We start from the raw sequence: 13091 nt of genomic DNA on the forward strand, positions 1-13091 counted from the left end.
AACACAAAGTACACAAGTCAAAGGTAAAAACTGATGCCAAAATAATACCAGCAAAATTAGCCATGAAACTACAAATATTATGGCGTTGGACATCTACAGAAAGCTGCAATGTTTGTTTGTTCTTTGAAAAGAGTTATCTTCAATAACCTGGGCACCTTTAAGTAACTGACGTTCAAATAAAATTGTAAACATTTTTCAAAATGTGGTCAAGTAGTTTGGGGCCTCCACCATATATGCAAGGGTTCTGCAGCTGTGTATTTCCTCTCCTCTTCAACCTCCTACCCCCCAAACAGTCTGCTTTCTCCACAGCATATTGTATAGGGACAAACGTAATATTTTCACTGATTATAATTTTGCGACACAACCACAACCAGATAGGCAAGCCAGCCAAATTGAGAATGTACTGTACTTAAAAACATTCAAATTTAATTAAAGTAAAAAACAATGTAAAATACAATGCCCTCAATAGATGAACAAAATAAATATGTTCATTTTGAAATAAAACACTGCACTTCACTTTTCAGATATGGTCATTACATCAATTTACTCAAACAATGCTCTCTTACTCAAAATTATTTCCTTATTTTTTCCGAATAGCTTGAGACCATATTTTTTTGTTTATAACACAGCTACCAGAAACAGCTGAAAGGAACAATCTCTTTAACTATGTGTTTATGTTTAGTGTGGTGCCATCGCTACAAATCTGAAGCTTCTGTTCCAGTTTTATGACATTAAATATTAAGACCCTAGAATTAATAATGAGTGTTGACAGCTCATCTCTAGTGTCACGGAGGGGTTCTTCCTTTGTCTAGGAGTCCAACAGTGCACATGCTCAGTTGCAGGGTGTTTCTGTTGTCAGGGCCTCCTGTCCCTAGATGTCACGGTGGATGAATAAATGGCTCCCGTGCCATCGTCACACGAGTCTGAGGAATCGCTTTCCAAATGGGCCATGTAGCGCACTGGCCCTGGCTGGTACTCCTTAATCAATGTCGTATCAGAAAATCTGGACTGGAAAGCAAGCTGAAAAAATGAATATGTCATGCATTGTAATAAAAGAATGATTTCAGGGACATGCTTGGCAGGGCTTTATGTCTTTTCCATCTAAAAGTTAATGTGTGAAAGTTTAATAAAATTCATTATACTAAAAATACATGATTAGAACAAACAAAATGCACAGAATAACAGTTCATGCAACAATCGTCCCTTAACCCTTTTAACTGTTCTGAGAATGTTAACAACTTTAATAATTTTGAAGAAAAATCAGGAGGGTACTTTTGACCTGGCGAATGGGGAAAGGGTAACATCGTGCAGTGGGGTCATATTGTCTTTCCTAAAATATGAGCCACATTATTTCTGTTGAAAGATGGCACCAAAATAAAATAATGAAAATAACTAGGAAATAATAAAAGAAGATTTACTAAAATGTCCACAAAATGAAATAAAAGACTGTAGAAATGCAGAGCAAAGAAGCTAAAGGATTACTTTTTCAAGGTCAGGGTTAATAACAGACTAATTAATTGATGGAGCCAATGACAAGGCATCAAGGCTTCATGAAAAGCTTTAGATGTACTTCTATGTTGAAATTCAACTTAATTTTCGCTGAAATACTTTAATCTGATCACAGCCTGATGGGATACTGTTAAGTACTGTGTTGACATGCGCTGTTTTGTAACATTATTATTAACTGGCTCAACAACAGGGTGCAGCTGCAGACAACTGTAATAAGCACAGAAATCTCAAGGCTTTGACCCTGCTGCTCACTGGAAGCACGGAAATCATACTGATCTACCAAAAGGCAAGTCACAGATTTCCTGTCGCCTGAAGCATGCTTCAACAACCTCGGTTCAGTGAACAATGATAAACTCTGCTTCTGAATTTCGGTACTCAAGAAATTTAGGTTCAGCTGTTGGTGTTTGGTGAACAGTTACAGGAACAGGAAATAAATACAGTCTGGGTAAATTTGCTGCTGATATTCTACTTGGAGTTTTTTTTTCACTTTTGCGGAAGTCACAGGAGCTCTGTTCCGGGCATAATTATGGAATCTTGAATAAGCAATAACAACTGTTTGCGGTTATATTCCAGTCTTAACTTTGTACAAAATCAACAGCCTAGTCACAACCCTCCTTGGCTGGAAAGGGCAAATTTCAACATGGAGTGAACGTTTCTATCGACTCTGCTAATCTGCATGATTATGTCCAGGAACAAGAGGCAAGCTTTGTCTGGGGACCGTTATTGCCAAGAGCTGGATAGACTAAACAGTAATCAAATCGCGATATGTAGGCACCATGACCATAAATTGAGATTCGAGCAATGATCTAATATTTAAATGCAGTCCTCTTACAAAGGATGCCACTGGGGGAAACCTATAATTCTTTCCAGGCTGTGATGCCCCTTCATTGACCAACAATGTTGCACAACGTGTGGCCTCTTTGGCCAGATGTGATGATCCCCCATCCATTAATGGTGTTAAATTAAGTGACCTCTTATTTTTTGTATGAGTCAGCAATGAAGGATCCCAGGCACAACACAAGCATATACAATCCCTTTCAACATTTTACTTTTTTATGGCAGTTCTCTCACTTTGGCTAGAATCCTAAGGAAATGGTGTCCATTTGACATTTAAGTCATTTATCTGGTGTTTCATTAATATTAGTGGGAGAGCCACACACAATTCTACCCCTTGAAACCTTTCTAGAATTTAACTTCACAGTTTTAATACATTCAACAAATTTACTTAATATGTTACATCAAACTTCAAAAATAAGATGTGTATGAATATTTGTTTAAAAACAGACAACTGTATTTTTATAAAAATATATTTCATAATTTATTACAATAACAACAGTTTGTAATTATGTAGCCTCTTCAACATAGCAAAATGACCCAAGGCACGTCTCAGGAGTGTTAGCAAACAAGTTTTGTCACTGAGTGCCAAAAAGAGATATCAGGACAGGTGACCAAAGGCTTGGTTCGAGAAAGGTTTTAAGGAGGCTTAGGAGGTGGAGAGATTTAAGGAGGGCATTTTAGAATGTGGGCCTCAACATCTGATGGCACAGCCACCAATATTTCTTTCTTTATTTTTTTCACGGGGTGGGCGTCATTGGCAAAGCCAGTTTGTTTCCCATTGCTAATTGCCCTTGAATTGAACATTTCAGAGGGCAGTTAAGAGTCAATCACATTGCTTTGGGTCTGGATTCAGATGTAAGCCAGACCAGGCAAAGATGGCAGATTCCATTCCCTAAAGGACATTTGTGAACCAGATGTGTCCTCACAACAATCATGATAGTTTAATAGTTACCATTACTGAGACTAGCCTTATATTCCAGATTTAATAATTGAACGAGCTGTCAGGGTGGCTTTGAACCCATTAGCCTAGGCCTGTGGATTACTAGTTCAGTAAAATTACCCCCATGCCACCATTTACAATGCAGAAGGAGGCCATTCGGCCCATCGAGTCTGCACCGACCCACATTAAGCCCTCACTTCCACCCTATCTCCGTAACCCAATAACCCCTCCTAACCTTTTTGGACACTAAGGGCAATTTAGCAAGGCCAATCAACCTAACCTGCATGTCTTTAGACTGTGGGAGGAAACCGGAGCACCCGGAGGAAACCCACACAGACACGGGAGAACGTCCAGACTCCTCACAGACAGTGACCCAGAGGGGAATCGAACCTGGGACCCTGCCGCTGTGAAGCCACAGTGCTATCCACTTGTGCTACCGTGCTGCCCTAATGATGGAGTGATTAAAATCAAGGATGCTCAGGAGACCAGAATTTGAAGAGCACAGGTATCTCAGAGGATTGTAGAGCTGGAAGAGGTTACAGGGAACGAGAGAAGGGCACGCAGCGCCTGTCTTCCTGAAAGTCGATGGGGAACACATCCCCACCAACTCTGACAGGCCCACTGCCATTTTACTCTCAACTGAGCGTTGATCGGTAGCAGGCGGCACTTCTGTTTGTATTTGGACATAAGTCCTGTCTTGGAGAGCTGTTGGCCAATCTGATTGTCCAACAGCTCCTCCAGGCAGTGCAGCAGTGGTTGGGAGTGGTACCAGTCCCGGAACCGCACTTCAGGTAAGTACCAGGGGTCCTGGGTAGGGGATGCCCTCGGTGGCAGGGAGACCAAAAGACACAGGAGCAGAATTAGGCCATTCAGCCCATTGAGTCTGCTCTGCCATTCAATCATGGCTGATATGTTTCTCATCCCCATAACCCGTGATCCCCTTATTAATCAAGAACCTATCTATCTCTGTCTCAAAGACACTCAGTGACTTGGCCTCAACAGCCTTCTGCAGCAATGAGTTCCACAGATTCACCACCCTCTGGCTGAAGAAATTCTTCCTCATCTCTGTTTTAAAAGGTCGTCCCTTCAGTCTGAGGTTGTGCCGTTGGGTTCTAGTTTCTCCCACCAGTGGAAACAGTCTCTCCATGTTCACTCTATCCAGGCCATTTAGTACCCTGTAATTTTCAATGAGATCCCCCCCCCCCCCCATCCTTCTAAACTCCAATGAGTACAGAACCAGAGTCCTCAAGCGCTCCATCTGACAAGTCCTTCAATCCGGGGATCATTCTTGTGTACCTCCTCTGGACTCTCTCCAAGGCCAGCACTTCCTTCCATAGATACGTGAGGTGGTGATCGCAGTGTCAATGGGTAGGCCAGAGGGGTGGGGTCTGGAGTTCCCTGGGGAGAGGGCACCACCAGTCTGAAGGAGCTTTTGGATTGAGGCTCGCTCCTCCCGTCCAGGATTAAAGGTGAAACTGTCTCAGTTTTCTACTCAGTCATTGGGCAGCCCTCAGTCCAAAAATTGAAGCTGGGCAGGAAAAGGCCCTGAAATGCTGACTTAGGGGCCGTAATTTTACGATTGACTTTGAAAGGAGCATTTTGGTAATCTGGCAGAAACAGAAACCTGATTGTAGAGATTCAAACTTGGTGTTCTGGGAAAGGTGGTCTTGTTCTTGCTCCAGAGGGAGTGCAGCAAAGGTTTACCAGACTGATTCCTGGGATGCCGGGACTGACATACGAGGAGAGGTTGAATCGGTTAGGATTGTATTCGCTGGAGTTCAGAAGAATGCTCCTATTTTCTATGTTCCTATGTATTTGGGAGGTGACAACATGTTCACGGGTTTTGGAGAGGAAATCTATAAAATTCTAATAGGACTGGGCAGGGTAGATGCAGAAAGGATGTTCCTGATGGTCAGTGTGTCAGAACCAGGGGCCACAGTCTGAGGCTATGGGATAGACCATTTAGGACAGAGATGAGGAGAAATTTCTTCACCCAGAGAGTGGTCGGCCTGTGGAATTCGTTACCACAGGAAGTAGTTGATGCCAAAACATTGCATGTTTTCAAGAAGCAGTTAGATATAGAACTTAGGTCAAATGAAAGGGGGTAAGCGGTTTTAGGCTATGAGTTGGATGATCAACCATGATCATAATGAATGGCGGAGCAGGCTCAAAGGGCTGAATGGTCTCCTCCTGCTCCTATCTTCTATGTATCTATGTATTTGGAAGGTGACAACATGTTCAAGGATTTTAGAGCGGAAAGGGAGGCTGAAGATGAGGCGGTAGTTTGCAATAATGGAGAGATGAAGGGTTTATGTTTTTGACGGGAAATAGATGATAGCACATCTGAAATGTGTGTGTGCGGTTCCTGAGGGGAGAGAACTGATTCACAATATCAGCTAGCATGGGAGCAAGGAAGGAAAGTTGGGTGGTCAGTAGTTTAGTGGGAATAGAGTTGAAGAAACAGGAGTTGGGTCTCATGGACAAGATGAGGGAAACTAAAGAATGATGCAAGTTAAGGCTGAGCAGGGGAATGCTTAGAGGAAGTATGGATGGTGGGCTGGGGAAAGAAGGGAAGTGGCAGATTGCATGGTCTCAATACTAGTGACAAAGAAGTCAATCAACTGCTTTCACATTGTCGGGTAAGGGTGGAAGAGATAAGGGAGAGGAATTTAAGAATATGGTTTACAATAGTGAAAAGATGTCAGGGGTTATCTTTGCATTTCAGGATGTTCTTGGCATAGTTGGTAGTTTTAGCTGTCAAAAGCAAAACTGGCATTTAATGTGGTCCAGCTGGATTTGGCAGTAAATGGCTAAATCAGGTGTTGGCCATATCCGTTCAAGTCTGTGTCCCTTGGACATAAGGGAGTGGAGGTAAGGGCTGTAAAATGGGAAATGGCCAGGGTGAAATAGAGTAATGGTTTCATTGAAAACTAGGACATCATAGGTGGAGGTAAGTGTTTGGCCGGGCAAATCGGTAGCTGCCGATTGTGATGAAGGATCCGAAGGTTTGACAATTGAGATATTGAAGCAAAGGTATAAATGAATGGGGAGAGAGTTCCTTCCCTGGGTGGACACGTACGGAAGTAAGCTGGAAAGGGGATGTGGGCGGAGAGCTATACAAGGCAGTGAAGGAAAGTGCCTTAACTGTGATTGACATGATAGAAGTAGTGAGGTCATGCGAGATGGCAAGTTCAAGTGGATGATTGCTTATATGAGTTGGGAAGTTTGCATGGAAGGGCGAATAAGAGGACAGTAAACTCAGAAGAACAAGTATATGATGGGTTCAGATGGAATTTGAACTCACCAAGGCTGACAAGCCACTTAGTGAAGAGGCTGAAGACGAAAGCAGAAAAGATATCATCGCAAGAAAAAATTAATGGTATTTGAGAGGGTGGTAGAGAATGATAAGAGAGGTGAGAGGGGTGGGACAAGCTGAGGTTCTCAAAGGAGAAAAAGTGCCAGAGAGTAGGTGGACAGACCAAGGTGTGATTTGGTAATAAGAGCCAATGATGGATCCCAGATGATGGGCGCGGTGAATGGTGGAAGAAATAGCAAGAAGGGCATTTCATTTAGGGGAAGTTTGTTTTCTCTTTATTCTTGCATGGGATGTTGGCATCGCTGCCAAGGCAAGAATTTGCTGCCCATTCTTTGAACTGAGTGGTTTACTGGGCCAATTTCAAAGGGCAATTATTGTTGACTACATTGCAAAGTGGCCCAGTGGCTAGCACTGCTGCCTCACGGCACTGAGGACCCGTGTTCGTTCCCAGCCCCGGATCACTGTCTGTGTGGAGTTTGCACATTCTCCTCGTGTCTGTGTGGGTCTCAATCCCACAACTCAAACATGTGCAGGGTACGTGGATTGACCACGCTAAAGTGTCCCTTAATTGGAGAAAAAATTAATTTGGTACTTTAAATTTAAAAAAAATTGTTGACTACATTGCCGTGGATTTGGATTTACAGGTAGGCCAGACCGGTTAAGGATGGCAAATTTCCTTCCCGAAAGGACATTAATAAACTAGATGGGTTTTTACAACAATCAATGATAGGTAGTTTCATGGTCACCATTACTGAGACTAAGACTTCAATTGCAGATTTAATTAATTCAATTTAAATTCCACCAGCTGCTGTGGTGGGATTTGCACCTGTGTACCCAGAACACAAGACTCTGGATTGCTGGTCCAAATTACCACTGCACCATCATCTCCTCCTATCATCAACTCTCAGTCAGGTTTCTGTGAAGCCCATGATGTTAATGCAATTAACCTATAGGTGACTCACAAGCGAATTTGCATTCTGGAGGGGGATGTGAAGCGAGAGGAAATTTGTCAGATTGCTGGCCAGGAGGCAGGCTGGGCAGGAAGGTCGACAAGACAGAATGATGGGGCACTTGGTATTGCTGCTTGTATCGGGAGATAGTGCATGTGCCTTGATGGACCATTCGGAATATGCCAAGAGAGACCCAGAGGGAAGATGCAGGCTTATCAAAATTTCTGTCAAGCCAGGTACAACAGCAAGAGTAGGAAGTTCAAGGAGTGCTGAAGGGCTGGGGTAGAGATTTTGGACGGCAGAGGAAAGATATTTAAATATTTAGAAATACAAATTCCGAGCTCATACTGGGTGCTGTCTTGACTGGGAGTGACATCTTCCTGTTATTTCTAGGACTCAAAACCCTTTCCTCAGCATTAGAAGCTCAAATGCTTCATTGCTTTTGGTGTTGCAGCTGGGGATGAGATGGTGGGACAGCAGCCAATCAGAAATGCAGCAGTGTGAGAATCACACCCACCTTTCAGCATTGTCGCAGTCAGACTAATTTTATTCCCATGGTTGAGTTTATATGACTCACAGGAAACTATATGCTGCTTCAAGTGTTTTTAAAGTCCAGCAGCTACTTAACCAACCGATTTCTCAAGTTTGGAACTCAGGAGGCTTGTGGTAAAATGAAACACCTGCAGGAACTACAGGAGAAAATAAGGCCAGATGTTATTGATCAGTAAATGTTACCTGTAGAGATGTCAAGTTCAGCTGGGTCCATGTTTCCCTGTCAAATCCAAACACAATGGCATTGGCCAGTCCATGCAGTGGGGCAGTAATAACATGGAGGAGTGTCAGGACGAAAACAGGACGGCTGGGGTCAAATGCATTGTGCACCCTAATACAGAGAAACAGAACAGAAAGTAATGAATAAAAGCAGTTGTAAAAAAGTTTAATCAAATCTCTCAAGTAGTGAATTACCCGTGTCAAAGTACACCTGCATCTTACATCTGAGAATTACAGGTGTTCTTCCTGGATTGGTGCCCAGGTTTGGTGCAGCAAGTATGGGAACGTTTGCATGTGTACAATCCAACACCCAATTTTCTGATATTCACTGTGGCCAGAGGATCCAATACACCTGAGCAGAGATTCAGGAAAATCTCCCCCATTATCTTTTCATTCATTTTCCTTGAATGAACAAAAATGTGTAGCCGAGAAGAACATCCCTGAAACCTGTCCTACTGTCCTTATTAAGAGGTGTTGTTCTCCTAAAGTAGGCTCATTCAAGAATTTGTGTAAGATGGATTTTGTGCACATCGATGAAATAATAAATTAATGTATAACAATGATTTCAAGATAGCAACTCCGGAGGAATCACATGATGTGAGCACGGGAGTACTGCATTTTTGCAAGTTCCGGCTGTACTCATCTATCAATCTTTATTTTTATCCTTTTGCGCATTGTTTTGTCTCTTCTTGGTCTGCATGTAAATGCAATGTACCAAGATTTGTTGGTCAATGTTTCACATTTATTGCGTCAAGCCGCCGTAAGGGTTTAATCCTCGTTGGTTCCTGGCAGCTGGAAGAAGTTGAGGTGGGGCCCTGTGTTTGGTAGCACAGCTACTTTTGGGAGGATTCTCACCCTGATGGCACGGTGTTCACCAGCAGATGAGGCTGCTTGTGATTAAGTTAATCCGTCTGAGTAGCTTGGCGCCATAATGAGGGACATCAAAACCCAGTTTAAGGAGTTGCGAGGTGTTTTAAATTTTTTTAAATTATTTTTTTCTAATTAAGGGGCGATTTAGTGTGGGCTATCCACCTAACCTGCACATCTTTGGGTTGTGGGGGTGAAACTCATGCAGATATGGGGAGAATGTGCAAACTCGACACGGACAGTGACCCAGGGCCGGGATTTGACACCGGATCCTTAGCGCCGCAGTCCCAGTGCTATCCACTGCGCCACATGCCGCCCGCGAGGTGTTTTTACGGAGCTAGTGGCCGCACATGAGGATGCCATAATAGCCACTCATGTATATAATGAGATGCAGACAGGCAGTGATTGACGCACAGGATGACCAATGAACACACAACACAGAACAACCAATCACCAGACAGGACACCACCACTATAAAGCCCACAGGGCATTAAGACTCTCCCTCTCTCAGGACCCAGCTACTGAGACAGTCAGAGTGCACAAGTTAGTAAGCACTATTACCATGCGGTAGCTAGTAAGTCTGGTCAAGCCAGTAAGAGGTCATCAGTTAGATTAGTAGAGTGTCAACCCACAGCTGAACATGTACAGCAGTCCATAGTTAAATAAAACAGTGTTGGATCATCTCCTGTGTCAGACGTTTGTTTCTATCTTCCCTGCATCCAGTTGCAGTCAACGTCGAACCAACCTGCCTAACACATCATGGTACCAGAGTATTATTAATCCTGCCGAACCTACCTCGAGTGAATCTGCAACGACCACCAAGCAGCCATGCAGCAAAATGGAAAACATCCCGCCTCCTCCGCAGCTCCCCACCTCCGGCAACCTCGCCACCAATTGGAAAACCTCCAAGCAAAAGTTCCTCCTGTATATCGAGGCCTCCGAACTTGAGGCAGCATCGGATGCCAGGAAGATCGCGCTATTTCTCTCGATCGCGGGGGATCACGCCATCCATATCTACAACTCGTTTACGTTTGCCGATGGCAAAGACAAGACGAAGTTCAAAACAGTTCTGCTAAAATTCGACAGCCACTGCGACATTGAAATGAATGAGAGCTTTGAACGGTACATCTTCCAACAGAGGCTTCAGGGTAAGGGTGAACCTTTTCAGTCCTTCCTGACCCATCTCCGCATCCTGGTGCAGTCATGTAATTATGGCTCGACAGCTGATTCCATGATCCGGGATCAGATTGTTTTCGGGGTCCACTCCGATTCCCTGCGGCAGCAGCTCCTCAAAATCAAACAGCTGACCCTCTCCGTCACTATCGAGGCGTGCGTAGTCCATGAGCATGCCAAGAATCGTTACACCCACACCAGGGCGGCAGAAACTGCAAAACTGGTCCCCCATGAGGCAGAACGGGTGCAGCCCATTGCAACAATGCAAGGCCTGAGTATCGAGGAGGGTGGCTGTTTCGCGTGCTTTTCCCGGGTCCCTACACATGCGTGCCACGACTGGGTGGACGACGAGGCCGAAAACCCTAATGCGCAGGTGCGTACGTCGGCCGACCGCACTGCACATGTGCGTTGGTGCACGGAACGTGCTGATGTCAGTGTTATGACGTGTCCGAATTGTGGCTCCTCCCATTTAAAGCGGCAATGTCCAGCCAAAGGACGGCGACGTCTACAGTGTGGGAAGCCTGGCCATTATGCGGCCTTCTGCAGATCCGCTCCACCGATTATCAGCCAGCGATCCCAGATACAGTCCAGAAGTGTCCGCTTGGTACAACAAGACGTGCAGGATTCTGATCCCGACAGCCCAACGGACCCCGATGCTGACTGCCTCGAATCTCCATATCAGGTGGGCATCATAACCACATGCGAGCTGGTCTCCACTGCATCTGCAACCCGCCTTTCGATCCTCAGTGTGGATCCCGACGGCGAGTGGTGTGCTATCCTCACAGTGAACCAGGCTCACATCTGATTTAAACTGGACACCGGCGCGTCTGTGAACCTCATATCACAGTCAGATCTCGACAGCATCCGTGACCAACCAAGCATTCTTCCACCAGCATGCCAACTCCTTGACTACAATGGTAATGCCATAGCTGCCAGTGGATCGTGTCAGCTAGGGGTATCTCACAAGGCAATCAAGGCAACATTACGCTTCGAGATCGTCCGGCCTGACGGGGCGTCCCTGCTCGGTGCTCGGGCCTGCAAGCTCCTGAATCTGGTCCAGCGAGTCCACACCATGTCCTCGACACCGGCAACTGCCTCGCCCAATGTGAATCTCCAGGCCGAGATAGACGACATTCTCAAACAATACCAAAACGTGTTTGATGGGATGAGCACACTCCCATATCGCTACCAAGTTTTGCTCAAGCCGAACGCCACCCCAGTGATCCATGCACCACGCCGGGTGCCGGCTCCTCTCAAGGATTGTTTGAAAAAGCATCTGCAAGACCTCCAAGACCAGGGCATCATCTCAAAGGTCAAGGAATCAACAGACTGGGTCAGCTCCATGGTCTGCATAAAAAAATCCTCTGGTGAACTCCACATTTGCATTGATTCCAAAGACCTGAACTGCAACATCATGCGAGAGCACTACCCGATCCCGAAGCGTGAAGAGTTAACCAGTGAGATGGCTCATGCCAAATTCTTCACCAAGCTGGACGCCTCCCGTGGGTTCTGGCAGATACAGCTGGATGAGTCCAGTCGGAAGCTGTGCACGTTTAACACTCCGTTCGGCTGTTATTGCTACAACCGCATGCCTTTTGGTATCATATCAGCTTCCGAAGTATTTCATCGCACTATGGAGCAAATGATGGAGGGCATCGAGTGGGTGCGAGTCTATGTGGACGACGTGATCATCTGGTCCACGACGCCCGAGGATCACATCGCTCGCCTCAAACAGGTCTTCCAGCGGATTCTTAAAAATGGCCTCCAGCTCAACAGGGCCAAATGCTCATTAGGTCAATCCGCTATCAAGTTCCTGGGTGACCACATTTCACAGCAGGGTGTGCAACCCGACGCCGACAAGGTGCTGCCGATCAACGGCATGAAGACCCCGGAGGACAAGAAGGCGGTCCTCCGCTTCCTCGGGATGGTAAATTTTCTCGGGAAATTAATTCCCAATTTGGCAGACCACACCACGGCCCACCGGCATCTCATAAAGAAGTCAACAGTGTTCCAGTGGCTGCCCGCATATGAAAAGGAGTGGCTCAAGCTAAAGGCGAAGCTCACCACAGGCCCAGTACTGGCGTTCTTTGACCCAACCAGGGGACACCAAGATATCTACTGATATTAGCCAGGACAGCATTGGGTTGGTGCTCCTCCAGCGAGATGACTCCTTATCCTGGACTCCAGTGGCATATGCCTCCAGGGCCATGACGCCGACCGAGCAACCGTATGCCTAGATCGAAAAAGAGTGCTTGGGTCTCCTGTTAGGAATAGTCAAGTTTCATGACTACGTATATGGCCTGCCGAAGTTCACAGTGGAAACAGACCATAGGCCTTTAGTCCACATAATCCAGAAGGATTTAAATGACATGACACCTCGGCTACAGCAAATTCTTCTTCGTCTCCGCCGATATGACTTCGAACTCGTCTCCACACCGGGTAAGGAGCTGATCATCGTGGATGCCCTATCCCGTTCCATCACCATGCCGTGTGAACAGGGCGACTTCATCTGCCACAGAGGCACAGGTGCAGTTGTGTGCCAGCAATCTACCAGCCACTGATGAACGAGTGGTCCAAATACGTGAAGAACCTGCTAAGGATCCTCTACTGCAGCGCGATTAAGACTCTCCCTCTCTCAGGACCCAGCTACTGAGACAGTCAGAGTGCACAAGTTAGTGAGCACTATTACCATGCGGTAGCTTGTAAGTCTGGTCAAGCCAGTAAGAGG

At 45.6% G+C, this 13091-nt stretch overlaps 1 protein-coding gene across 1 annotated transcript in view; it reads right to left on the bottom strand.

Annotated features, from left to right (window-relative positions):
- Nucleotides 1–401: 401 nt before the first annotated feature.
- The window catches only part of si:dkey-100n23.5 (cyclic AMP receptor-like protein A), a 334022-nt gene continuing 321332 nt past the window's right edge, over nucleotides 402–13091 (bottom strand). Inside the window, exons 12-13 of the mRNA XM_038802132.1 lie at nucleotides 8288–8435; nucleotides 402–1020 (exon numbers count right to left, since the gene is read on the bottom strand). Coding sequence (XP_038658060.1) covers nucleotides 856–1020; nucleotides 8288–8435 — 313 coding nt within the window. The 3' untranslated portion in view covers nucleotides 402–855. The remainder of the gene's footprint in view (nucleotides 1021–8287; nucleotides 8436–13091) is intronic.

This window comes from Scyliorhinus canicula, chromosome 7, assembly GCF_902713615.1.
Source record: "Scyliorhinus canicula chromosome 7, sScyCan1.1, whole genome shotgun sequence".
NCBI lineage: Eukaryota > Metazoa > Chordata > Chondrichthyes > Carcharhiniformes > Scyliorhinidae > Scyliorhinus > Scyliorhinus canicula.